Source organism: Hyla sarda, chromosome 11 (assembly GCF_029499605.1).
Source record: "Hyla sarda isolate aHylSar1 chromosome 11, aHylSar1.hap1, whole genome shotgun sequence".
Lineage (NCBI taxonomy): Eukaryota > Metazoa > Chordata > Amphibia > Anura > Hylidae > Hyla > Hyla sarda.
The window spans coordinates 4,847,857-4,875,799 of record NC_079199.1 but is presented as its reverse complement, the minus strand read 5'-3'; the positions used below and the strand labels follow the sequence as shown (position 1 = coordinate 4,875,799).

At 47.7% G+C, this 27,943-nt stretch overlaps 2 protein-coding genes across 5 annotated transcripts in view; both read left to right on the top strand.

The window, feature by feature from the left end:
* The window catches only part of LOC130295420 (pleckstrin homology domain-containing family A member 7-like), a 29,391-nt gene extending 25,559 nt beyond the window's left edge, over positions 1–3,832 (top strand). For all 4 annotated transcript variants that reach the window (XM_056546131.1, XM_056546134.1, XM_056546132.1 and 1 more), the window contains 2 exons: positions 354–445; positions 3,291–3,832. In XM_056546131.1, coding sequence (XP_056402106.1) covers positions 354–445; positions 3,291–3,500 — 302 coding nt within the window. In that variant the 3' untranslated portion in view covers positions 3,501–3,832. The remainder of the gene's footprint in view (positions 1–353; positions 446–3,290) is intronic.
* Positions 1–27,943, top strand: part of TTC7B (tetratricopeptide repeat domain 7B) — a 159,847-nt gene that overhangs the window by 115,567 nt on the left and 16,337 nt on the right. Inside the window, 4 exon segments of the mRNA XM_056546155.1 lie at positions 19,793–19,909; positions 19,993–20,090; positions 22,912–23,061; positions 25,559–25,612. Of these exon segments, the coding sequence (XP_056402130.1) occupies positions 19,793–19,909; positions 19,993–20,090; positions 22,912–23,061; positions 25,559–25,612 (419 nt within the window).

Here is a 27,943-nt window from a genome sequence, read left to right as displayed (position 1 = left end):
ATCAGATATATAGTCAATTACTGTTGTAGTCGAGATCAGCGCCACCCATAGGACAATCGTAAATACTATAGATATATGATCAGGAACCATAGTGAGCGGGATATCGGGGGATGGTCAGTGTCGTCTTCAGCACATGCTCCCAGTCCACACCCAGATGGAGGACCCCCATATATACAGGTCCCTGAGGGATTTCTGTGCGGAATGTCGTCTATGAGACTCCTGAGCGGTCCCTACAGAGATTCTCTGTGCTGACATCCCCCGTGTGAACATAGCCTAAGAGAAGATGTTACAGCCTCGTGTTACATGTGTGACCTCTGACCTCTCCGCCCCCACTTGTGCATTGTCTCCTGCAGGTTTATCGGGGTCGACCTCCCGAGTGTCTCAGTCATCGTCTGTTGCGTCGTACGTCACGTTGAGGAGGGGCACCACCACAGACGCTCCTAAGGTAACCCTGATCCTGACCCCCACACACCCACCCTGATCCTGACCCCCACACACCCACCCTGATCCTGACCCCCACACACCCACCCTGATCCTGACCCCCACACACCCACCCTGATCCTGACCCCCACACACCCACCCTGACCCTGACCCCCACACACCCACCCTGATCCTGACCCCCACACACCCACCCTGATCCTGACCCCCACACACCCACCCTGATCCTGACCCTGACCCCCACACACCCACCCTGATCCTGACCCTGACCCCCACACACCCACCCTGATCCTGACCCCCACACACCCACCCTGATCCTGACCCCCACACACCCACCCTGATCCTGACCCCCACACATCCACCCTGACCCTGACCCCCACACACCCACCCTGATCCTGACCCCCACACACCCACCCTGATCCTGACCCTGACCCCCACACACCCACCCTGATCCTGACCCTGACCCCCACACACCCACCCTGATCCTGACCCCCACACACCCACCCTGATCCTGACCCCCACACACCCACCCTGATCCTGACCCCCACACACCCACCCTGATCCTGACCCCCACACACCCACCCTGATCCTGACCCTGACCCCCACACACCCACCCTGATCCTGACCCCCACACACCCACCCTGATCCTGACCCCCACACACCCACCCTGATCCTGACCCTGACCCCCACACACCCACCCTGATCCTGACCCTGACCCCCACACACCCACCCTGATCCTGACCCTGACCCCCACACACCCACCCTGATCCTGACCCTGACCCCCACACACCCACCCTGATCCTGACCCTGACCCCCACACACCCACCCTGATCCTGACCCTGACCCCCACACACCCACCCTGATCCTGACCCTGACCCCCACACACCCACCCTGATCCTGACCCCCACACACCCACCCTGATCCTGACCCCCACACACCCACCCTGATCCTGACCCCCACACACCCACCCTGATCCTGACCCCCACACACCCACCCTGATCCTGACCCCCACACACCCACCCTGATCCTGACCCTGACCCCCACACACCCACCCTGATCCTGACCCTGACCCCCACACACCCACCCTGATCCTGACCCCCACACACCCACCCTGATCCTGACCCCCACACACCCACCCTGATCCTGACCCCCACACACCCACCCTGATCCTGACCCCCACACACCCACCCTGATCCTGATCCTGACCCCCACACACCCACCCTGATCCTGACCCCCACACACCCACCCTGATCCTGATCCCCACACACCCACCCTGATCCTGACCCCCACACACCCACCCTGATCCTGACCCCCACACACCCACCCTGATCCTGATCCCCACACACCCACCCTGATCCTGACCCCCACACACCCACCCTGATCCTGACCCCCACACACCCACCCTGATCCTGATCCTGATCCCCACACACCCACCCTGATCCTGACCCCCACACATCCACCCTGACCCTGACCCCCACACACCCACCCTGATCCTGACCCTGACCCCCACACACCCACCCTGATCCTGACCCCCACACACCCACCCTGATCCTGACCCCCACACACCCACCCTGATCCTGATCCTGACCCCCACACATCCATCCTGATCCTCGCACACCCACCCTGATCCTGACCCTGACCCCCACACACCCACCCTGATCCTGACCCTGACCCCCACACACCCACCCTGATCCTGACCCCCACACACCCACCCTGATCCTGACCCCCACACACCCACCCTGATCCTGACCCCCACACACCCACCCTGATCCTGACCCCCACACACCCACCCTGATCCTGACCCCCACACACCCACCCTGATCCTGACCCCCACACACCCACCCTGATCCTGACCCCCACACACCCACCCTGATCCTGACCCCCACACACCCACCCTGATCCTGATCCTCGCACATCCATCCTGATCCTCGCACATCCATCCTGACCCCCACACACCCACCCTGATCCTGACCCCCACACACCCACCCTGATCCTGACCCCCACACACCCACCCTGATCCTGACCCCCACACACCCACCCTGATCCTGACCCCCACACACCCACCCTGATCCTGACCCCCACACATCCACCCTGATCCTGATCCTGACCCCCACACACCCACCCTGATCCTGACCCTGACCCCCACACACCCACCCTGATCCTGACCCCCACACACCCACCCTGATCCTGACCCCCACACACCCACCCTGACCCCCACACACCCACCCTGACCCCCACACACCCACCCTGACCCCCACACATCCACCCTGATCCTGACCCCCACACACCCACCCTGATCCTGACCCCCACACACCCACCCTGACCCCCACACACCCACCCTGACCCCCACACATCCACCCTGATCCTGATCCTCACACATCCACCCTGATCCTGATCCTCACACACCCACCCTGACCCTGATCCTCGCACATCCATCCTGATCCTCACACACCCACCCTGACCCTGATCCTCGCACATCCATCCTGATCCTCGCACATCCATCCTGATCCTCGCACATCCATCCTGATCCTCGCACATCCATCCTGATCCTCGCACATCCATCCTGATCCTCGCACATCCATCCTGATCCTCGCACATCCATCCTGATCCTCGCACATCCATCCTGATCCTCGCACATCCATCCTGATCCTCGCACATCCATCCTGATCCTCGCACATCCATCCTGATCCTCGCACATCCATCCTGATCCTCGCACATCCATCCTGATCCTCGCACATCCATCCTGATCCTCGCACATCCATCCTGATCCTCGCACATCCATCCTGATCCTCGCACATCCATCCTGCGGTTCGTCCCTCCTGTAACAGTTTTCTGTTTGTGTCTTGTACCAGGACAGACCAAAAAGTGCCTTTGAGCGCCTCTACGATGGCGACAACCAAAGAGGTAAAATGAGCGCCGAAGAGCAGCTGGAGCGCATGAAACGGCATCAGAAGGCCTTAGTCCGTGACCGCAAGAGAACGCTGAGCCTGGGAGACAAACAGGCAGTCACCAGCAGAGCTGCACCCCGACCGCTGTCTGCAGACCTCAGCTCAGTATGTTAGCGCAATGGGCGGAGCTTCCTCTAACACGTAGTCTGTAGTGAGGGATAGAAGGCACTTTACCCGCTGTGTGCATGGATCACCAGGTAGACTCATTGCTTCAGTAACACAATTAGCTGCAGGGATTTACGGAGGCCGCGCGTTGCGAGCTTCTGGACACGATGCAACCGAATAGTTTATAAATCTACAGATTGTTATATTTTCTATAAAAAGAGATTCACGGCATTTCCTGTCGCCTCATCTCCGCTTCCAGATTAACAAGCACAAGATCCTGCACGTTCTAGAGTCATCACATATACCGTAGCGCAGTGTTTCCCAACCAGGGTGCCTCCAGCTGTTGCAAAACTACAGCTCCCAGCATGCCTGGACAGCCTTCGGCTGAATGCCGAAGGCCGTCCAGGCATGCTGGGAGTTATAGTTATGCAACAGCTGGAGGCACACTGGTTGGGAAACACTGCCATAGCGTCTCGATTCAGCGGAATACACAGGCCCAGGCGCTGCAGTCACATAGGGCGCCCCCTAGGGCAGGGAGTGTTCTCCTAGGTTCTGTGCGGAGTCCCTCCTCAGTCATCGCTCCTCTAACCCATCCCATACGCTGCTCCGCTGACCAAGTGTCATCCATCATCTCGCTGCCTCTCTGAATGTAATGATTTGTCTGCAGAACCCGCTAACCGCCATACTCATCTCTACAGGCTATGGCTGCGCTGGCTCAGCTCTGCATTACTGTCCTCCATCATGGTTCAGTGTCACCTCCATCAGCTGAAAGTCAGGGGCAGGAGATCAGGAACGGGGGGCCCAGCAGGCAGACCCTTATTATCTATATGTTCTGGAGCTCCCCTTTAAATCCTATCTACTGGGTCAACAATGACAGGTTAGAATAGTGCAGAATGTATTCTCAGTGATGTCACCGCTGATCTCTAGTGATGTCACCGCTGATCTCTAGTGATGTCACCGCTGATCTCTAGTGATGGATAGGCTGTATTCTCAGTGATGTCATCACTGATCTCTAGTGATGGATAGGCTGTATTCTCAGTGATGTCACCGCTGATCTCTAGTGATGGATAGGATGTATTCTTAGTGATGTCACCGCTGATCTCTAGTGATGGATAGGCTGTATTCTCAGTGATGTCACCGCTGATCTCTAGTGATGGATAGGATGTATTCTCAGTGATGTCACCGCTGATCTCTAGTGATGGATAGACTGTATTCTCAGTGATGTCACCGCTGATCTCTAGTGATGGATAGGATGTATTCTCAGTGATGTCACCACTGATCTCTAGTGATGGATAGGCTGTATTCTCAGTGATGTCACTGCTGATCTCTAGTGATGGATAGGATGTATTCTCAGTGATGTCACCGCTGATCTCTAGTGATGGATAGGATGTATTCTCAGTGATGTCACCGCTGATCTCTAGTGATGGATAGGCTGTATTCTCAGTGATGTCACCGCTGATCTCTAGTGATGGATAGGATGTATTCTCAGTGATGTCACCGCTGATCTCTAGTGATGGATAGACTGTATTCTCAGTGATGTCACCGCTGATCTCTAGTGATGGATAGGCTGTATTCTCAGTGATGTCACCGCTGATCTCTAGTGAATGGATAGGCTGTATTCTCAGTGATGTCACTGCTGATCTCTAGTGATGGATAGGCTGTATTCTCAGTGATGTCACCGCTGATCTCTAGTGATGGATAGGCTGTATTCTCAGTGATGTCACTGCTGATCTCTAGTGATGGATAGGCTGTATTCTCAGTGATGTCACCGCTGATCTCTAATGATGGATAGGATGTATTCTCAGTGATGTCACCGCTGATCTCTAGTGATGGATAGGCTGTATTCTCAGTGATGTCACTGCTGATCTCTAGTGATGGATAGGCTGTATTCTCAGTGATGTCACCGCTGATCTCTAGTGATGGATAGGATGTATTCTCAGTGATGTCACCGCTGATCTCTAGTGATGGATAGGCTGTATTCTCAGTGATGTCACCGCTGATCTCTAGTGATGGATAGGCTGTATTCTCAGTGATGTCACCGCTGATCTCTAGTGATGGATAGGCTGTATTCTCAGTGATGTCACCGCTGATCTCTAGTGATGGATAGGCTGTATTCTCAGTGATGTCACCGCTGATCTCTAGTGATGGATAGGATGTATTCTCAGTGATGTCACCGCTGATCTCTAGTGATGGATAGGATGTATTCTCAGTGATGTCACCGCTGATCTCTAGTGATGGATAGGCTGTATTCTCAGTGATGTCACCGCTGATCTCTAGTGATGGATAGGCTGTATTCTCAGTGATATCACCGCTGATCTCTAGTGATGGATAGGATGTATTCTCAGTGATGTCACCGCTGATCTCTAGTGATGGATAGGCTGTATTCTCAGTGATGTCACCGCTGATCTCTAGTGATGGATAGGCTGTATTCTCAGTGATGTCACCGCTGATCTCTAGTGATGGATAGGATGTATTCTCAGTGATGTCACCGCTGATCTCTAGTGATGGATAGACTATATTCTCAGTGATGTCACCGCTGATCTCTAGTGATGGATAGGCTGTATTCTCAGTTATGTCACTGCTGATCTCTAGTGATGGATAGGCTGTATTCTCAGTCATGTCACCACTGATCTCTAGTGATGGATAGGCTGTATTCTCAGTTATGTCACTGCTGATCTCTAGTGATGGATAGGCTGTATTCTCAGTGATGTCACCGCTGATCTCTAGTGATGGATAGGATGTATTCTCAGTGATGTCACCGCTGATCTCTAGTGATGGATAGGCTGTATTCTCAGTCATGTCACCGCTGATCTCTAGTGATGGATAGGCTGTATTCTCAGTGATGTCACCGCTGATCTCTAGTGATGGATAGGATGTATTCTCAGTGATGTCACCGCTGATCTCTAGTGATGGATAGGCTGTATTCTCAGTGATGTCACCGCTGATCTCTAGTGATGGATAGGCTGTATTCTCAGTGATGTCACCGCTGATCTCTAGTGATGGATAGGCTGTATTCTCAGTGATGTCACCGCTGATCTCTAGTGATGGATAGGATGTATTCTCAGTGATGTCACCGCTGATCTCTAGTGATGGATAGGATGTATTCTCAGTGATGTCACCGCTGATCTCTAGTGATGGATAGGCTGTATTCTCAGTGATGTCACCGCTGATCTCTAGTGATGGATAGGCTGTATTCTCAGTGATGTCACCGCTGATCTCTAGTGATGGATAGGATGTATTCTCAGTGATGTCACCGCTGATCTCTAGTGATGGATAGGCTGTATTCTCAGTGATGTCACCGCTGATCTATAGTGATGGATAGGCTGTATTCTCAGTGATGTCACCGCTGATCTCTAGTGATGGATAGGCTGTATTCTCAGTGATGTCACCGCTGATCTCTAGTGATGGATAGGTTGTATTCTCAGTGATGTCACTGCTGATCTCTAGTGATGGATAGGCTGTATTCTCAGTGATGTCACCGCTGATCTCTAGTGATGGATAGGATGTATTCTCAGTGATGTCACCGCTGATCTCTAGTGATGGATAGGCTGTATTCTCAGTGATGTCACCGCTGATCTCTAGTGATGGATAGGCTGTATTCTCAGTGATGTCACCGCTGATCTCTAGTGATGGATAGGCTGTATTCTCAGTGATGTCACCGCTGATCTCTAGTGATGGATAGGCTGTATTCTCAGTGATGTCACCGCTGATCTCTAGTGATGGATAGGCTGTATTCTCAGTGATGTCACCGCTGATCTCTAGTGATGGATAGGCTGTATTCTCAGTGATGTCACCGCTGATCTCTAGTGATGGATAGGATGTATTCTCAGTGATGTCACCGCTGATCTCTAGTGATGGATAGGATGTATTCTCAGTGATGTCACCGCTGATCTCTAGTGATGGATAGGATGTATTCTCAGTGATGTCACCGCTGATCTCTAGTGATGGATAGGCTGTATTCTCAGTGATGTCACCGCTGATCTCTAGTGATGGATAGGCTGTATTCTCAGTGATGTCACCGCTGATCTCTAGTGATGGATAGGATGTATTCTCAGTGATGTCACCGCTGATCTCTAGTGATGGATAGGCTGTATTCTCAGTGATGTCACCGCTGATCTCTAGTGATGGATAGGCTGTATTCTCAGTGATGTCACCACTGATCTCTAGTGATGGATAGGATGTATTCTCAGTGATGTCACCGCCGATCTCTAGTGATGGATAGGCTGTAGTCTCAGTGATGTCACCGCTGATCTCTAGTGATGGATAGGATGTATTGTCAGTGATGTCACCGCTGATCTCTAGTGATGGATAGGCTGTATTCTCAGTGATGTCACCGCTGATCTCTAGTGATGGATAGGCTGTATTCTCAGTGATGTCACCGCTGATCTCTAGTGATGGATAGGCTGTATTCTCAGTGATGTCACCGCTGATCTCTAGTGATGGATATGCTGTATTCTCAGTGATGTCACTGCTGATCTCTAGTGATGGATAGGCTGTATTCTCAGTGATGTCACTGCTGATCTCTAGTGATGGATAGGATGTATTCTCAGTGATATCACCGCTGATCTCTAGTGATGGATAGGCTGTATTCTCAGTGATGTCACCGCTGATCTCTAGTGATGGATAGGCTGTATTCTCAGTCATGTCACCGCTGATCTCTAGTGATGGATAGGATGTATTCTCAGTGATGTCACCGCTGATCTCTAGTGATGGATAGGTTGTATTCTCAGTGATGTCACCGCTGATCTCTAGTGATGTCACCGCTGATCTCTAGTGATGTCACCGCTGATCTCTAGTGATGGATAGGCTGTATTCTCAGTGATGTCACCGCTGATCTCTAGTGATGGATAGACTGTATTCTCAGTGATGTCACCGCTGATCTCTAGTGATGGATAGGATGTATTCTCAGTGATGTCACCGCTGATCTCTAGTGATGGATAGACTGTATTCTCAGTGATGTCACCGCTGATCTCTAGTGATGGATAGGCTGTATTCTCAGTGATGTCACCGCTGATCTCTAGTGATGGATAGGATGTATTCTCAGTGATGTCACCACTGATCTCTAGTGATGGATAGGATGTATTCTCAGTGATGTCACCGCTGATCTCTAGTGATGGATAGGATGTATTCTCAGTGATGTCACCGCTGATCTCTAGTGATGGATAGGCTGTATTCTCAGTGATGTCACCGCTGATCTCTAGTGATGGATAGGATGTATTCTCAGTGATGTCACCGCTGATCTCTAGTGATGGATAGACTGTATTCTCAGTGATGTCACCGCTGATCTCTAGTGATGGATAGGCTGTATTCTCAGTGATGTCACCGCTGATCTCTAGTGAATGGATAGGCTGTATTCTCAGTGATGTCACTGCTGATCTCTAGTGATGGATAGGCTGTATTCTCAGTGATGTCACCGCTGATCTCTAGTGATGGATAGGCTGTATTCTCAGTGATGTCACCGCTGATCTCTAGTGATGGATAGGCTGTATTCTCAGTGATGTCACCGCTGATCTCTAGTGATGGATAGGCTGTATTCTCAGTGATGTCACCGCTGATCTCTAGTGATGGATAGGCTGTATTCTCAGTGATGTCACCGCTGATCTCTAGTGATGGATAGGCTGTATTCTCAGTGATGTCACCGCTGATCTCTAGTGATGGATAGGATGTATTCTCAGTGATGTCACCGCTGATCTCTAGTGATGGATAGGCTGTATTCTCAGTGATATCACCACTGATCTCTAGTGATGGATAGGTTGTATTCTCAGTGATGTCACCGCTGATCTCTAGTGATGGATAGGCTGTATTCTCAGTGATGTCACCGCTGATCTCTAGTGATGGATAGGCTGTATTCTCAGTGATGTCACCGCTGATCTCTAGTGATGGATAGGCTGTATTCTCAGTGATATCACCGCTGATCTCTAGTGATGGATAGGATGTATTCTCAGTGATGTCACCGCTGATCTCTAGTGATGGATAGGCTGTATTCTCAGTGATGTCACCGCTGATCTCTAGTGATGGATAGGCTGTATTCTCAGTGATGTCACCGCTGATCTCTAGTGATGGATAGGATCTATTCTCAGTGATGTCACCGCTGATCTCTAGTGATGGATAGACTATATTCTCAGTGATGTCACCGCTGATCTCTAGTGATGGATAGGCTGTATTCTCAGTTATGTCACTGCTGATCTCTAGTGATGGATAGGCTGTATTCTCAGTCATGTCACCACTGATCTCTAGTGATGGATAGGCTGTATTCTCAGTTATGTCACTGCTGATCTCTAGTGATGGATAGGCTGTATTCTCAGTGATGTCACCGCTGATCTCTAGTGATGGATAGGATGTATTCTCAGTGATGTCACCGCTGATCTCTAGTGATGGATAGGATGTATTCTCAGTGATGTCACCGCTGATCTCTAGTGATGGATAGGCTGTATTCTCAGTCATGTCACCGCTGATCTCTAGTGATGGATAGGCTGTATTCTCAGTGATGTCACCGCTGATCTCTAGTGATGGATAGGATGTATTCTCAGTGATGTCACCGCTGATCTCTAGTGATGGATAGGCTGTATTCTCAGTGATGTCACCGCTGATCTCTAGTGATGGATAGGCTGTATTCTCAGTGATGTCACCGCTGATCTCTAGTGATGGATAGGCTGTATTCTCAGTGATGTCACCGCTGATCTCTAGTGATGGATAGGATGTATTCTCAGTGATGTCACCGCTGATCTCTAGTGATGGATAGGCTGTATTCTCAGTGATGTCACCGCTGATCTCTAGTGATGGATAGGCTGTATTCTCAGTGATGTCACCGCTGATCTCTAGTGATGGATAGGCTGTATTCTCAGTGATGTCACCGCTGATCTCTAGTGATGGATAGGCTGTATTCTCAGTGATATCACTGCTGATCTCTAGTGATGGATAGGATGTATTCTCAGTGATGTCACCGCTGATCTCTAGTGATGGATAGGCTGTATTCTCAGTGATGTCACCGCTGATCTCTAGTGATGGATAGGATGTATTCTCAGTGATGTCACCGCTGATCTCTAGTGATGGATAGGATGTTTTCTCAGTGATGTCACCGCTGATCTAGTGATGGATAGGCTGTATTCTCAGTGATGTCACCGCTGATCTCTAGTGATGGATAGGCTGTATTCTCAGTGATGTCACCGCTGATCTCTAGTGATGGATAGGATGTATTCTCAGTGATGTCACCGCTGATCTCTAGTGATGGATAGGCTGTATTCTCAGTGATGTCACCGCTGATCTCTAGTGATGGATAGGCTGTATTCTCAGTGATGTCACCGCTGATCTCTAGTGATGGATAGGCTGTATTCTCAGTGATGTCACCGCTGATCTCTAGTGATGGATAGTCTGTATTCTCAGTGATGTCACCGCTGATCTCTAGTGATGGATAGGATGTATTCTCAGTGATGTCACCGCCGATCTCTAGTGATGGATAGGCTGTAGTCTCAGTGATGTCACCGCTGATCTCTAGTGATGGATAGGATGTATTGTCAGTGATGTCACCGCTGATCTCTAGTGATGGATAGGCTGTATTCTCAGTGATGTCACCGCTGATCTCTAGTGATGGATAGGCTGTATTCTCAGTGATGTCACCGCTGATCTCTAGTGATGGATAGGATGTATTCTCAGTGATGTCACCGCTGATCTCTAGTGATGGATAGGCTGTATTCTCAGTGATGTCACCGCTGATCTCTAGTGATGGATAGGCTGTATTCTTAGTGATATCACCGCTGATCTCTAGTGATGGATAGGCTGTATTCTTAGTGATGTCACCGCTGATCTCTAGTGATGGATAGGATGTATTCTCAGTGATGTCACCGCTGATCTCTAGTGATGGATAGGCTGTATTCTTAGTGATGTCACCGCTGATCTCTAGTGATGGATAGGATGTATTCTAAGTGATGTCACCGCTGATCTCTAGTGATGGATAGGCTGTATTCTCAGTGATGTCACCGCTGATCTCTAGTGAATGGATAGGCTGTATTCTCAGTGATGTCACCGCTGATCTCTAGTGATGGATAGGATGTATTCTCAGTGATGTCACCGCTGATCTCTAGTGATGGATAGGCTGTATTCTCAGTGATGTCACCGCTGATCTCTAGTGATGGATAGGATGTATTCTCAGTGGTGTCACCGCTGATCTCTAGTGATGGATAGGCTGTATTCTCAGTGATGTCACCGCTGATCTCTAGTGATGGATAGACTGTATTCTCAGTGATGTCACTGCTGATCTCTAGTGATGGATAGGCTGTATTCTCAGTGATGTCACCGCTGATCTCTAGTGATGGATAGGCTGTATTCTCAGTGATGTCACTGCTGATCTCTAGTGATGGATAGGATGTATTCTCAGTGATGTCACTGCTGATCTCTAGTGATGGATAGGATGTATTCTCAGTGATGTCACCGCTGATCTCTAGTGAATGGATAGGCTGTATTCTTAGTGATGTCACCGCTGATCTCTATTGATGGATAGGCTGTATTCTCAGTGATGTCACTGCTGATCTCTAGTGATGGATAGGCTGTATTCTCAGTGATGTCACCGCTGATCTCTATTATATGGATAGGCTGTATTCTCAGTGATGTCACTGCTGATCTCTAGTGATGGATAGGCTGTATTCTCAGTGATGTCACCGCTGATCTCTAGTGATGGATAGGCTGTATTCTCAGTGATATCACCGCTGATCTCTAGTGATGGATAGGATGTATTCTCAGTGATGTCACCGCTGATCTCTAGTGATGGATAGACTGTATTCTCAGTGATGTCACCGCTGATCTCTAGTGATGGATAGGCTGTATTCTCAGTGATGTCTCCGCTGATCTCTAGTGATGGATAGGATGTATTCTCAGTGATGTCACTGCTGATCTCTAGTGATGGATAGACTGTATTCTCAGTGATGTCACTGCTGATCTCTAGTGATGGATAGGATGTTTTCTCAGTGATGTCACCGCTGATCTCTAGTGAATGGATAGGCTGTATTCTCAGTGATGTCACCACTGATCTCTAGTGATGGATAGGCTGTATTCTCAGTGATGTCACTGCTGATCTCTAGTGATGGATAGGATGTATTCTCAGTGATGTCACCGCTGATCTCTAGTGATGGATAGGCTGTATTCTCAGTGATGTCACTGCTGATCTCTAGTGATGGATAGGATGTATTCTCAGTGATGTCACCGCTGATCTCTAGTGAATGGATAGGCTGTATTCTCAGTGATGTCACTGCTGATCTCTAGTGATGGATAGGATGTATTCTCAGTGATGTCACTGCTGATCTCTAGTGATGGATAGGCTGTATTCTCAGTGATGTCACCACTGATCTCTAGTGATGGATAGGCTGTATTCTCAGTGATGTCACCACTGATCTCTAGTGATGGATAGGCTGTATTCTCAGTGATGTCACTGCTGATCTCTAGTGATGGATAGGCTGTATTCTCAGTAATGTCACCACTGATCTCTAGTGATGGATAGGATGTATTCTCAGTGATGTCACCGCTGATCTCTAGTGAATGGATAGGCTGTATTCTCAGTGATGTCACCGCTGATCTCTAGTGATGGATAGGATGTATTCTCAGTGATATCACCGCTGATCTCTAGTGATGGATAGGCTGTATTCTCAGTGATGTCACCGCTGATCTCTAGTGATGGATAGGCTGTATTCTCAGTGATGTCACCGCTGATCTCTAGTGATGGATAGACTGTATTCTCAGTGATGTCACCGCTGATCTCTAGTGATGGATAGGATGTATTCTCAGTGATGTCACCGCTGATCTCTAGTGATGGATAGGCTGTATTCTCAGTGATGTCACCGCTGATCTCTAGTGATGGATAGGCTGTATTCTCAGTGATGTCACCGCTGATCTCTAGTGATGGATAGGCTGTATTCTCAGTGATGTCACCGCTGAACTCTAGTGATGGATAGGATGTATTCTCAGTGATGTCACCGCTGATCTCTAGTGATGGACAGGCTGTATTCTCAGTGATGTCACCGCTGATCTCTAGTGATGGATAGGCTGTATTCTCAGTGATGTCACCGCTGATCTCTAGTGATGGATAGGCTGTATTCTCAGTGATGTCACCGCTGATCTCTAGTGATGGATAGGCTGTATTCTCAGTGATGTCACCGCTGATCTCTAGTGATGGATAGGCTGTATTCTCAGTGATGTCACCGCTGATCTCCAGTGATGGATAGGCTGTATTCTCAGTGATGTCACCGCTGATCTCTAGTGATGGATAGACTGTATTCTCAGTGATGTCACCGCTGATCTCTAGTGATGGATAGGCTGTATTCTCAGTGATGTCACCGCTGATCTCTAGTGATGGATAGGCTGTATTCTCAGTGATGTCACCGCTGATCTCTAGTGATGGATAGGCTGTATTCTCAGTGATGTCACTGCTGATCTCTAGTGATGGATAGGCTGTATTCTCAGTGATGTCACCGCTGATCTCTAGTGATGGATAGGATGTATTCTCAGTGATGTCACCGCTGATCTCTAGTGATGGATAGGCTGTATTCTCAGTGATGTCACCGCTGATCTCTAGTGATGGATAGGATGTATTCTCAGTGATGTCACCGCTGATCTCTAGTGATGGATAGGCTGTATTCTCAGTGATATCACCGCTGATCTCTAGTGATGGATAGGCTGTATTCTCAGTGATGTCACCGCTGATCTCTAGTGATGGATAGGATGTATTCTCAGTGATGTCACCACTGATCTCTAGTGATGGATAGGATGTATTCTCAGTGATGTCACCGCTGATCTCTAGTGAATGGATAGGCTGTATTCTCAGTGATGTCACCGCTGATCTCTAGTGATGGATAGGCTGTATTCTCAGTGATGTCACCGCTGATCTCTAGTGAAGGATAGGCTGTATTCTCAGTGATGTAACCTCTGATCTCTAGTGATGGATAGGCTGTATTCTCAGTGATGTCACCGCTGATCTCTAGTGATGGATACGATGTATTCTCAGTGATGTCACCGCTGATCTCTAGTGATGGATAGGCTGTATTCTCAGTGATGTCACCGCTGATCTCTAGTGATGGATAGGCTGTATTCTCAGTGATGTCACCGCTGATCTCTAGTGATGGATAGGCTGTATTCTCTGTGATATCACCGCTGATCTCTAGTGATGGATAGACTGTATTCTCAGTGATGTCACCGCTGATCTCTAGTGATGGATAGGATGTATTCTCAGTGATATCACCGCTGATCTCTAGTGATGGATAGGCTGTATTCTCTGTGATGTCACCGCTGATCTCTAGTGATGGATAGGATGTATTCTCAGTGATATCACCGCTGATCTCTAGTGATGGATAGGCTGTATTCTCAGTGATGTCACCGCTGATCTCTAGTGATGGATAGGATGTATTCTCAGTGATGTCACCGCTGATCTCTAGTGATGGATAGGCTGTATTCTCAGTGATGTCACCGCTGATCTCTAGTGAATGGATAGGCTGTATTCTCAGTGATGTCACCGCTGATCTCTAGTGATGGATAGACTGTATTCTCAGTGATGTCACCGCTGATCTCTAGTGATGGATAGGATGTATTCTCAGTGATGTCACCGCTGATCTCTAGTGATGGATAGACTGTATTCTCAGTGATGTCACTGCTGATCTCTAGTGATGGATAGGCTGTATTCTCAGTGATGTCACCGCTGATCTCTAGTAATGGATAGGCTGTATTCTCAGTGATGTCACTGCTGATCTCTAGTGATGGATAGGCTGTATTCTCAGTGATGTCACCGCTGATCTCTAGTGATGGATAGGCTGTATTCTCAGTGATGTCACCGCTGATCTCTAGTGATGGATAGGCTGTATTCTCAGTGATGTCACTGCTGATCTCTAGTGATGGATAGACTGTATTCTCAGTGATGTCACCGCTGATCTCTATTGATGGATAGGATGTATTCTCAGTGATGTCACCGCTGATCTCTAGTGATGGATAGGCTGTATTCTCAGTGATGTCACTGCTGATCTCTAGTGATGGATAGGCTGTATTCTCAGTGATGTCACCGCTGATCTCTAGTGATGGATAGGCTGTATTCTCAGTGGTGTCACCGCTGATCTCTAGTGATGGATAGGCTGTATTCTCAGTGATGTTACCGCTGATCTCTAGTGATGGATAGGATGTATTCTCAGTGATGTCACCGCTGATCTCTAGTGATGGATAGGCTGTATTCTCAGTGATGTCACCGCTGATCTCTAGTGATGGATAGGATGTATTCTCAGTGATGTCACCGCTGATCTCTAGTGATGGATAGGCTGTATTCTCAGTGATGTCACCGCTGATCTCTAGTGATGGATAGGATGTATTCTCAGTGATGTCACCGCTGATCTCTAGTGATGGATAGGCTGTATTCTCAGTGATGTCACCGCTGATCTCTAGTGATGGATAGGCTGTATTCTCAGTGATGTCACCGCTGATCTCTAGTGATGGATAGACTATATTCTCAGTGATGTCACCGCTGATCTCTAGTGATGGATAGGCTGTATTCTCTGTGATGTCACCGCTGATCTCTAGTGAAGGATAGGCTGTATTCTCAGTGATGTCACCGCTGATCTCTAGTGATGGATAGGCTGTATTCTCAGTGATGTCACCGCTGATCTCTAGTGATGGATAGGCTGTATTCTCAGTGATGTCACCGCTGATCTCTAGTGATGGATAGGCTGTATTCTCAGTGATGTCACCGCTGATCTCTAGTGATGGATAGACTATATTCTCAGTGATGTCACCGCTGATCTCTAGTGATGGATAGGATGTATTCTCAGTGATATCACCGCTGATCTCTAGTGATGGATAGGCTGTATTCTCAGTGATGTCACTGCTGATCTCTAGTGATGGATAGGCTGTATTCTCAGTGATGTTACCGCTGATCTCTAGTGATGGATAGGCTGTATTCTCAGTGATGTCACCGCTGATCTCTAGTGATGGATAGGATGTATTCTCAGTGATGTCACCGCTGATCTCTAGTGATGGATAGGCTGTATTCTCAGTGATGTCACCGCTGATCTCTAGTGATGGATAGGATGTATTGTCAGTGATGTCACCGCTGATCTCTAGTGATGGATAGGATGTATTCTCAGTGATGTCACCGCTGATCTCTAGTGATGGATAGGATGTATTCTCAGTGATGTCACCGCTGATCTCTAGTGATGGATAGGCTGTATTCTCAGTGATGTCACCGCTGATCTCTAGTGATGGATAGGCTGTATTCTCAGTGATGTCACCGCTGATCTCTAGTGATGGATAGGCTGTATTCTCAGTGATGTCACCGCTGATCTCTAGTGATGGATAGGATGTATTCTCAGTGATGTCACCGCTGATCTCTAGTGATGGATAGGCTGTATTCTCAGTGATGTCACTTCTGATCTCTAGTGATGGATAGGCTGTATTCTCAGTGATGTCACTGCTGATCTCTAGTGATGGATAGGATGTATTCTCAGTGATGTCACCGCTGATCTCTAGTGATGGATAGGATGTATTCTCAGTGATGTCACCGCTGATCTCTAGTGATGGATAGGCTGTATTCTCAGTGATGTCACCGCTGATCTCTAGTGATGGATAGGATGTATTCTCAGTGATGTCACCGCTGATCTCTAGTGATGGATAGGCTGTATTCTCAGTGATGTCACCGCTGATCTCTAGTGATGGATAGGCTGTATTCTCAGTGATGTCACCGCTGATCTCTAGTGATGGATAGACTATATTCTCAGTGATGTCACCGCTGATCTCTAGTGATGGATAGGCTGTATTCTCAGTGATGTCACCGCTGATCTCTAGTGATGGATAGGCTGTATTCTCAGTGATGTCACCACTGATCTCTAGTGATGGATAGGATGTATTCTCAGTGATGTCACCGCGGATCTCTAGTAATGGATAGGCTGTATTCTCAGTGATGTCACCGCTGATCTCTAGTGAATGGATAGGCTGTATTCTCTGTGATGTCACCGCTGATCTCTAGTGAAGGATAGGCTGTATTCTCAGTGATGTCACCGCTGATCTCTAGTGATGGATAGGCTGTATTCTCAGTGATGTCACCGCTGATCTCTAGTGATGGATAGGATGTATTCTCAGTGATGTCACTGCTGATCTCTAGTGATGGATAGGATGTATTCTCAGTGATGTCACTGCTGATCTCTAGTGATGGATAGGCTGTATTCTCAGTGATGTCACCGCTGATCTCTAGTGATGGATAGGCTGTATTCTCAGTGATGTCACCGCTGATCTCTAGTGATGGATAGGATGTATTCTCAGTGATGTCACTGCTGATCTCTAGTGATGGATAGGATGTATTCTCAGTGATGTCACTGCTGATCTCTAGTGATGGATAGGCTGTATTCTCAGTGATGTCACCGCTGATCTCTAGTGATGGATAGGCTGTATTCTCAGTGATGTTTTTGTTGTATCCTCTTTATCTAGATCCCAGAAGCGCTGGGTTATGTCCGCCAAGCTCTCCAGCTCCAGGGTGATGACTCCAACTCCCTCCACTTGTTGGCGCTGCTGCTCTCCGCTCAGAAACATTACCATGATGCACTGAATATCATAGATATGGCGCTGAGCGAGTACCCAGAGAACTTCATGTAAGTGTTTGCGATGTTTAGACTCCATGATGGTGGCAGCGCCCGGACCCCGCTCGCCCGTCCACCTGTCGTGTTTTGTTTCTTTATGAAATATTTATCGCCTGCTTTATTCTTTCTATCGCTGTTATCTCGTAGTTACCTTATGTTACCTGACACCGGCCCTTTAAATAATGAATATTAACCAACAGCTTCTCTCTGTGCGCTGGAAATGATCACAATGCGCCATCTGACAGAATATGGAAACCTAAGACCGGGGCCGACTGGGTAACACAGACTGTGGCCCTTATCCACCAGCTGGGGCCCCGCACCGAGGCTTCATGTATCTGCAGATATCTCATCCACCACATTATTCTCTGCAGGAGCAAATCCTGAGATTATCATCCGCTCCATGATACCAGAGACATCGTATTATACTGAACGCAGCGCCGCTGATCACTGTACTGAACATTATATAGTGGAGTGCGACAATCATTACTGATCCTGACTTATATCCTGTATTATACCCCAGAGCTGTACTCACTATTCTGCTGGTGAGGTCACTGTGTACATACATTACATTACTTATCCTGTACTGATCCTGAGTTATATCCTGTATTATACCCCAGAGCTGTACTCACTATTCTGCTGGTGAGATCACTGTGTACATACATTACATACTTATCCTGTACTGATCCTGAGTTATATCCTGTATTATACTCCAGAGCTGTACTCACTATTCTGCTGGTGGGGTCACTGTGTACATACATTACATTACTTATCCTGTACTGATCCTGAGTTATATCCTGTATTATACCCAGAGCTGTACTCACTATTCTGCTGGTGAGGTCACTGTGTACATACATTACATTACTTATCCTGTACTGATCCTGAGTTATATCCTGTACTATACTCCAGAGCTGTACTCATTATTCTGCTGGTGAGGTCACTGTGTACATACATTACATTACTTATCCTGTACTGATCCTGAGTTATATCCTGTATTATACTCCAGAGCTGTACTCACTATTCTGCTGGTGAGATCACTGTGTACATACATTACATACTTATCCTGTACTGATCCTGAGTTATATCCTGTATTATACTCCAGAGCTGCACTCATTATTCTGCTGGTGAGGTCACTGTGTACATACATTACATTACTTATCCTGTACTGATCCTGAGTTATATCCTGTATTATACCCCAGAGCTGTGCTCACTATTCGGCTGGTGAGGTCACTGTGTACATACATTACATTACTTATCCTGTACTGATCCTGAGTTATATCCTGTATTATACACCAGAGCTGTACTCACTATTCTGCTGGTGAGGTCACTGTGTACATACATTACATTACTGATCCTGTACTGATCCTGAGTTATATCATGTATTATACTCCAAAGCTGTACTCACTATTCTGCTGGTGAGGTCACTGTGTACATTCATCCATTACTTATCCTGTACTGATCCTGAGTTATATCCTGTATTATACTCCAGAGCTGCACTCACTATTCTGCTGGTGAGATCACTGTGTATATACATTACATTACTTATCCTGTACTGATCCCGAGTTATATCCTGTATTATACTCCAGAGCTGTACTCACTATTCTGCTGGTGAGGTCACTGTGTATATACATTACATTACTGATCCTGTACTGATCCTGAGTTATATCCTGTATTATACTCCAGAGCTGCACTCACTATTCATCTTTTCCTTAGATTGTTATTCACCAAGGTGAAGCTGGAGACGCTGTGTCGGGGCCCGGATGAGGCGCTCCTGTCCTGTAAGCTGATGCTACAGATCTGGAAATCCTGCTATAACCTCACTAATCCCAGGTAAGTGTCTCCTGTTCCTCTCGGGCCCCCGGGGGCCCCACATTACACAGCTCAGTATAAGTGACCGGTGTGGTCTTCTGCAGTGACTCCGGACGGGGCAGCAGTTTACTGGACAGAGCCTTCGCGGACCGGAGGCAGCTTAACAGCGTCACCCTGCCGGACTTCAGCGACCCGGAGACAGGTGAGACCCCCGCACCAGGTTAGGGGCCCCTGGGGTCCGTGTTTTACTGCATTTCCTCCTTTACCTTCAGGGTCATTGTCCCTCTAAGGATTTGCAGTATCTTTTACATAATGTCGCTATTAACCGTACAGATGTGTTAATCTACAGCACATCCTCCTGGGGTGCGATACTCTGCACTGCCTCCATGATAAACGCTTTCCGGAAACCTATTTAACCCTTTATTGTAATTGAGTTCATCTGTCGTCTGTGCTCCCCCCCAACCCCCCGCCTCCAAAATGTCTTCATTATCCTTATTTCTTAAATGTATTTTACTGCTATGTAGACAGTAAATTAGTCTTTTACAACCAGTGTGCCTCCAGCTGTTTCAAGTCTACAACTCCCAGCATGCCAACGGGCATGCTGGGAGTTGTAGTCTTGAAACAGCTGGAGGCACCTTGGTTGGGAAACACAGATTTGGTGGGTGAACCCTATCTACTATGGCTTTTGAGGTCACTTACTAGTTTTCATAACTTAGTGGAATGTTCCCTAACCAACCAGTGGCTCTCCAGCTGGTGTAAGACTACAAATCCCAGCATTCCCTAACACTTGAAGTCTGCAAAATGGAAAGCTACAAGTCCCGGCATAACTATAACTCTCAGCATATAATCTACTACTCCCAGCATGCCCTGACAGGTGGACAGTTTTCAAAAATGACAAGTTTGACAACTTTAGCTTTCAGAACATGCTGGGAGTTTTAGTTCTTATACTGGGAGTTGTAGCTTTCCAAGGTTTTAATTGTGCAAACTTCAGCTGTTTAGCCCGAGTTTGCGTAAACTACAAATCCCAGAATTCCCTAAACAGCTGAAGTTTGCAAAATTAAAATACTGGAAAGCTGCAACTCCCAGTATAAGAAATACACCTCCCAGTATAAGAAATACACCTCCCAGTATAAGAAATACACCTCCCAGTATAAGAAATACACCTCCCAGTATAAGAAATACATCTCCCAGTATAAGAAGAAATACACCTCCCAGTATAAGAAGAAATACACCTCCCAGTATAAGAAATACACCTCCCAGTATAAGAAATACATCTCCCAGTATAAGAAGAAATACACCTCCCAGTATAAGAAGAAATACACCTCCCAGTATAAGAAGAAATACACCTCCCAGTATAAGAAATACACCTCCCAGTATAAGAAATACATCTCCCAGTATAAGAAGAAATACACCTCCCAGTATAAGAAATACACCTCCCAGTATAAGAAATACATCTCCCAGTATAAGAAGAAATACACCTCCCAGTATAAGAAGAAATACACCTCCCAGTATAAGAAGAAATACACCTCCCAGTATAAGAAGAAATACACCTCCCAGTATAAGAAGAAATACACCTCCCAGTATAAGAAGAAATACACCTCCCAGTATAAGAAGAAATACACCTCCCAGTATAAGAAGAAATACACCTCCCAGTATAAGAAGAAATACACCTCCCAGTATAAGAAGAAATACACCTCCCAGTATAAGAAGAAATACACCTCCCAGTATAAGAAGAAATACACCTCCCAGTATAAGAAGAAATACACCTCCCAGTATAAGAAGATATACACCTCCCAGTATAAGAAGATATACACCTCCCAGTATAAGAAGAAATACACCTCCCAGTATAAGAAGAAATACACCTCCCAGTATAAGAAATACACCTCCCAGTATAAGAAGAAATACACCTCCCAGTATAAGAAGAAATACACCTCCCAGTATAAGAAATACACCTCCCAGTATAAGAAGAAATACACCTCCCAGTATAAGAAATACACCTCCCAGTATAAGAAATACACCTCCCAGTATAAGATATACACCTCCCAGTATAAGAAGAAATACACCTCCCAGTATAAGAAAAATACAACTCCCAGTATGCAGAAAAATACAACTCCCAGTATAAGAAATACACCTCCCAGTATAAGAAGAAATACACCTCCCAGTATAAGAAAAATACAACTCCCAGTATACAAAAAAATACAACTCCCAGCATGCCCTGACAGCTGAAGTTTGCAAACTTGTAAATTTGTGAACTTCAAATGCCAGGGCATGCTGGGAGTTGTAGTTTTTATGCTGGGAGGTGTAGCTTTCCAAGCTTTTAAATTCAGGCAACTTCAGCTGTTAGGGAATGCTGGGATTTGTAGTTTTGCAAACCATAGCTGTCAAGACACTTTGGGATTTTTAGTTTTTTTTTAGTTTGCAAAAGTTTGAACACCCACAATCCATAGAATGTCCTGGCGGTCTCCGTCCTTAGGGTGGGTTCACACTACGATTTCACTCTACGGTTGGGGGGAGTGAAATCCGTGCGCTCCCGTATCCCAGCCGGACCCGGCCCGTATCTAATTAATTTCAATGAGCCGACCGGACTCAAACGGTGACACATTTTTGTCCCGTGTTCGGTTTTCTGACCGGACCTAAAACCGTAGTATGCCGCAGTCACCAAACCAGATACAGGGCACAAATTAGATACGGGTCCGGCTGGGATACGGGAGCGCCCGGTTTTTGCTCCCCCCAAAACCCAAAAATGTAGAAACAGCTGGAGGCACCCATATTATGAAACGCTGCACTAAATGATGGAGGGCGCAGGAGAGTTAGCATCTGTGATAGGTCGCTGACAATTGGCTAAGACAGATCATGTGACCTGTTTATATGAAGGGAGTCATGGAGTGGGTCACATGATCCTCCTGATCCGGGATCCAGACATCCATGCTGACACTCTGGTGCCCCCGCCGCCCCCATGTGTTCCCCCTCCTCTCCCTCATGTTCTTGTCCTTCATTCTTCTCTCTTCCTTTGTCTTTTTTAGCCTCTGACTCCTCTTCCCTTTCGAGACCAGAATCTCCTCTCCACCTGTTTGTCACCTCTCATCTTCCTCCCTATTCTCCATCCAAAACCGACCCTATTACCAAGGCCCCCGCCAGCGCTGAGCTCACCTCCGGGCCAGAACCGCCTCACTGTAAACCGGTTTCCTGCTCTCGATAGTTATTCCCGTTTGTTCCCCTTTGTGTTTTTCTGATAATCTGCAAACTGGACACCTAAATCCCTGTGCTGAGGAGGTGAAAGAGAGGATTCTCCGGATTAAAAATGTGAAACCCGTTTTCTTCTATCTGTTTTCTAAGCCGAGATATGATGATGTGAAGTTGCAGGCCTGAAGCCTGAGGCTGCACTACTGAGAGATTCTAATGACGGCACATCCTATCAGGTCCGGTGCGGTCATGGATTAGCATCCACATCTATATCTACCTCCTGTCTGAAATGATGAAGTTATGATTGTGAACATTGGTCATCAGATCTTGACAGTAGTGCAGTTACATGCCCAATGCATGAGGCTGCACTACTGAGAGATTCTGATGACAACACTTCCTGTCAGATCCAGTGCAGTCAGAGATATCATACACATCATATCTACCTCCTGGCTGGCCTGACTCTGACATTATTGAGAACATAGATCTATTTAATCATCAGATCTTGACAGTAGTGTAGCTCCATGCCCAAAACATGAGGCTGCACTACTGAGATTCTGATGACAACACTTCCTGTCAGATCCAGTACGGTCCTGGATTATCATCCACTTCTATATCTACCTCCTGTCTGGCCTGAGTGGTGAAGTTATGATTGTGAACATTGATGTGGTCATCAGATCTTTACAGTAGTGCAGTTACATGCCCAATGCACGAGGCTGCACTACTGACAACACTTCCTGTTACATCCAGTGCAGGAATGCATTATCATACACATATATATCCAACTGGCTTTAATCGTGACATTATGATTTTTAACAATGATGTATGTAGTCTCTAGATCAGTGTTTCCCAACCAGAGTGCCTCCAGCTGTTTCCCAACCGGGGTACCTCCAGCTGTTTGAAAACTACAACTCCCAGCATGCCCGGACAGCCAACGGCTGTTCGGGCATGCTGGGAGTTGTAGTTTTCAAACAGCTGGAGGCACCCTGCTTGGGAAACATCACTCTTGATCATAGCAGTAGTGCAGTTACATGCCCTAACCATGAGGCTGCACTACTGAGAGATTCTGATGACAACACTTCCTGTTACATCCAGTGCAGGAATGTATTATCATCCACATTTATATCCACCTCCTGCCTGGCCTGAATCATGACGTTATGATTTTTAACATTGATGTATGTAGTCTCTAGATCAGTGTTTCCCAACCAGGGTGCCTCCAGCTGTTGCAAAACTACAATACCCAGCATCAGGCATGCTGGGAGTTGTAGTTTTGAAACAGCCGGCGGCACCCTGCTTGGGAAACACTGCTCCTGATCATAGCAGTAGTGCAGTTACATGCCCTAAGCATGAGTCTGCACTACTGAGGCTGCACTACTGCCAGGATCTTTTTACTCCCTACATCTGTGATCTCAGAAATAAGACGATTCAGGCCAGACAGGATGTAGATATTGATGTGGACCGCGATCCGTAACCACACTGCACCAAGGAAGTGTTGTCATTGGAGTTTCAGTAGTGCAGCCTCAGTCTTCTGGCCTGTCATTTCACATGCTCATATCTCAGCCTAAAATATTGATATTAAAAAAGTTATTTTTTTTTGTGTTCTTAAAGGAAAACTGTCATATGTTTTGTCCCGCAGGTACCTGTGGATAGTGCGGGAGACGCTGAACATTTTGAGTCCTACCTTGCCCGGATCCGCTGCGCCGTTCGCCCGTTATAGCTGGTTTTCTGTATATTCAAATTAGCTGCTAACTGGCACGGGCGGGGTTACTGCCTTTAACTGGCACTGTGATGTAACTGCCGCCCGGCCCGCAGCACCGCTGGCTAATGAATATTCATACATTGTCTTACACTCTCTGTCTCATCTCGGCCGAGTCCTGGACGATACTGCGCATGCGCGGGATTTCTTCTATACCCGGAAGCGGCAGTATTGTCCAGGACTCGGCCTAGATGAGACAGAGAGTGTAAGACAATGTATGAATATTCATTAGCCAGCGGTGCTGCGGGCCGGGCGGCGGTTACGTCACAGTGCCAGTTGAAGGCAGTAACTCCGCCTGTGCCAGTTAGCAGCTAATTTGAATATACAGAAAACCAGCTATAACGGGTGAACGGCGCAGCGGATCCGGGCAAGGTAGCCTCAAAATGTTCAGCGTCTCCCGCACGATCCACAGGTACCTGCGGGACAAAACATATGACCGTTTTCCTTTAATCGTGGCCTCGTATACTTCCCATCTCCTGTAGGAGCAATGATACAAGTGATGATAAATTATCAAGTGTGAACAGGTGTCTACAGCCATTCTTAAAGGGACAGACACCTACTGACCTGTCCTATGTCCTCCTGACCCCGTGGGCTCATCGGTAATGTGCCGTGGCCCCTTGTTTGCAGATTCCTCAGAAAACCTTGTTTTTTGTGGGGGGTTTGGGGGCTGATTTTATTTGCAGTGACGCTTGTGCATTACCTTTTAATTTGTGATTTGTACCCAGTGTTTGAAGGGCGCTCTCCAGACATCCCCCACACTCATGGTTTTGACTCCATGTTTTCTGTTTGTAAGTAACGCTGGCTCAGTGTCTCGCTTTTTTTTTGCAACCTAGGCCTATCCTACCCAGTAGTCACGTGATACGTCATGTGATTACTGCCAGCTGTACCCTTCTCTGCCAGGTAGAGGCGCCACAACGCTTTTGTTACCCGCCCCCTCCACCACCACCCCCCACACCTCACCACTGGCAGGTGAAGGATGTAAGCTGAATGAGTTGCTGCTGACTGCATATGGTAAATACAAGGCTTCAATACTACGTGCCTGGCCCTTTAATTATTAAAGAGACAGTATCAAATATCCAGAAACTTTAGCGCACGGTTATTTCAGGAGGGCTCTTTACCTAATAACCGCCAGCTCTATTCTGTACGCTGCCTCGGCCCGTGATATGTATGATCCCGTCACGCTTTTCGGTGCGATTCCAGCTGCATCGCCATCAATTGTTTGCATTTCCGGTTTCCAAAAAGTTGGGGCAAAATGCACCACAAAACCGCTGTTTATAGGGTATGTTCACTTATGCAACCATTTATTTATTCGCCCTAATGCATATAAATAAAACAATTTAATGCAATCCAGTAATTTCCATTATAAGCCCATTGCCATTTCGTGTATACAGCGCCTATGCAGGCTGTTATGTTTCCATGGTAACAGACTGCAAACAAACCCTGTGTAGTCAGGTTCATTTCATCTTAAAGTAGTGTTCTTTTTCCTGTAGCTTTCCAGCTCTTGCAAAACTACAACTCCCAGCATGCCTTGACATCCTGCAGTTGGGAAGTAGAGCAGTGGTCTCCAAACTGTGGACCTCCAGATGTTGCAAAACTACGACTCCCAGCATGCTGGGAGTTGTAGTTTTGCAACAGCTGGAGGCACTAGGGTTGGGAAAAAATGCAGTTGGAGAACTACAGGTTGGGGAAGTAGAGCAGTGGTCTCCAAACTGTGGACCTCCAGTTCTTGCAAAACTACAATTCCCAGCATGCCTTGACAGCCTGCAGTTGGGAAGTAGAGCAGTGGTCTCCAAACTGTGGACCCCCAGATGTTGCAAAACTACGACTCCGGACAGCCAATGGCTGTCCGGGCATGCTGGGAGTTGTAGTTTGGCAACAGCAGGAGGCACCAGGGTTGGGAAAAAATGCAGTTGGGGAAGTAGAGCAGTGGTCTCAAAACTGGACCTCCAGATGTTGCAAAACTACAACTCCCAGCATGCCTGGACAGCCATTGGCTGTCCGGGCATCCTGGGAGTCATAGTTTTGCAACAGCTGGAGGCACCAGGCTTGGGGAAAAATGCAGTTGGAGAACTACAGGTTGGGGAAGTAGAGCAGTGGTCTCCAAACTGTGGACCTCCAGATGTTGCAAAACTATGGCTAATGGCTGTCTGGGCATGCTGGGAGTTATAGTTTTGCAAAATCTTTAGGTCCACAGTTTGAAATTCACTGCATTAGACCATGCCCGAGGCTGTCTGGGCATGCTTAGAGTTGTAGTTTTGCAACATCTGGAGACACACAGATTGGAGTCCACTGCATTAGACCAAGGCTGTCCGGACATGCTGGGCTTTAAAGTTCTGCAACATCTGGAGACACACAGTTTGGAGACCACTGGAGTAGAGTAACACGTGACTGCGGGATCTGACTACACAGGGTTGGTTTGCAGTCTGTAACCATGGAGACACATAGGTCTGCATAGCATCTGTGCACACAATGCAGGGTGGGTTGCCTAAGCATGCATACCCTTTGTTTTCTGTCTCTTTAATATAGATAAGGAATCAGATTTGTGCACACTGTGTATTGCAGTCTGCAGCACGCATGCCCTCCCCCAGGGATAGAGAAGCTGCGTTAACCTGCACGTGTCTGCCCTGCGCACCTCCGCATGCATCCTGGGGTCCTTGCCGTGGCTCCTGCACTGAACCTGTTGCATCCACAGAGTTTTTGGAGTGGTGCTCGCCTGTGCATTCATGTGCATCTGTATCTACCGGCGACACCGCATACACCCGTGCTGCGCATCAGTCTGCTGCAGCTGTGCAGCGCTCTGATGTCACTGGACTGTCTGGGATGATTGATTGGTCCTGTCTGGCTCCTCCAGGTTTCCGTGCTGGCATTGCCGGACGTTCTCTGTGCCACGCTGGCACCGCGCCCGCAACCTGCAGCACAAATAGTTTCTGCAATTTGGTATCTGATACTTGCAAAACCTTGTGGTCATGAGAGGGTTAAAAGGACCCAGGTCCCTTACAAGATGCTCGGTAGTCATGGAGGAGTGTGCACCCTATAGACCAGTGTTTCCCAACTAAGATGCCACCAGCTGTTGCCAAACTACAACTCCCAGCATGCCCGGACAGCCAGCGGCTGTCTGG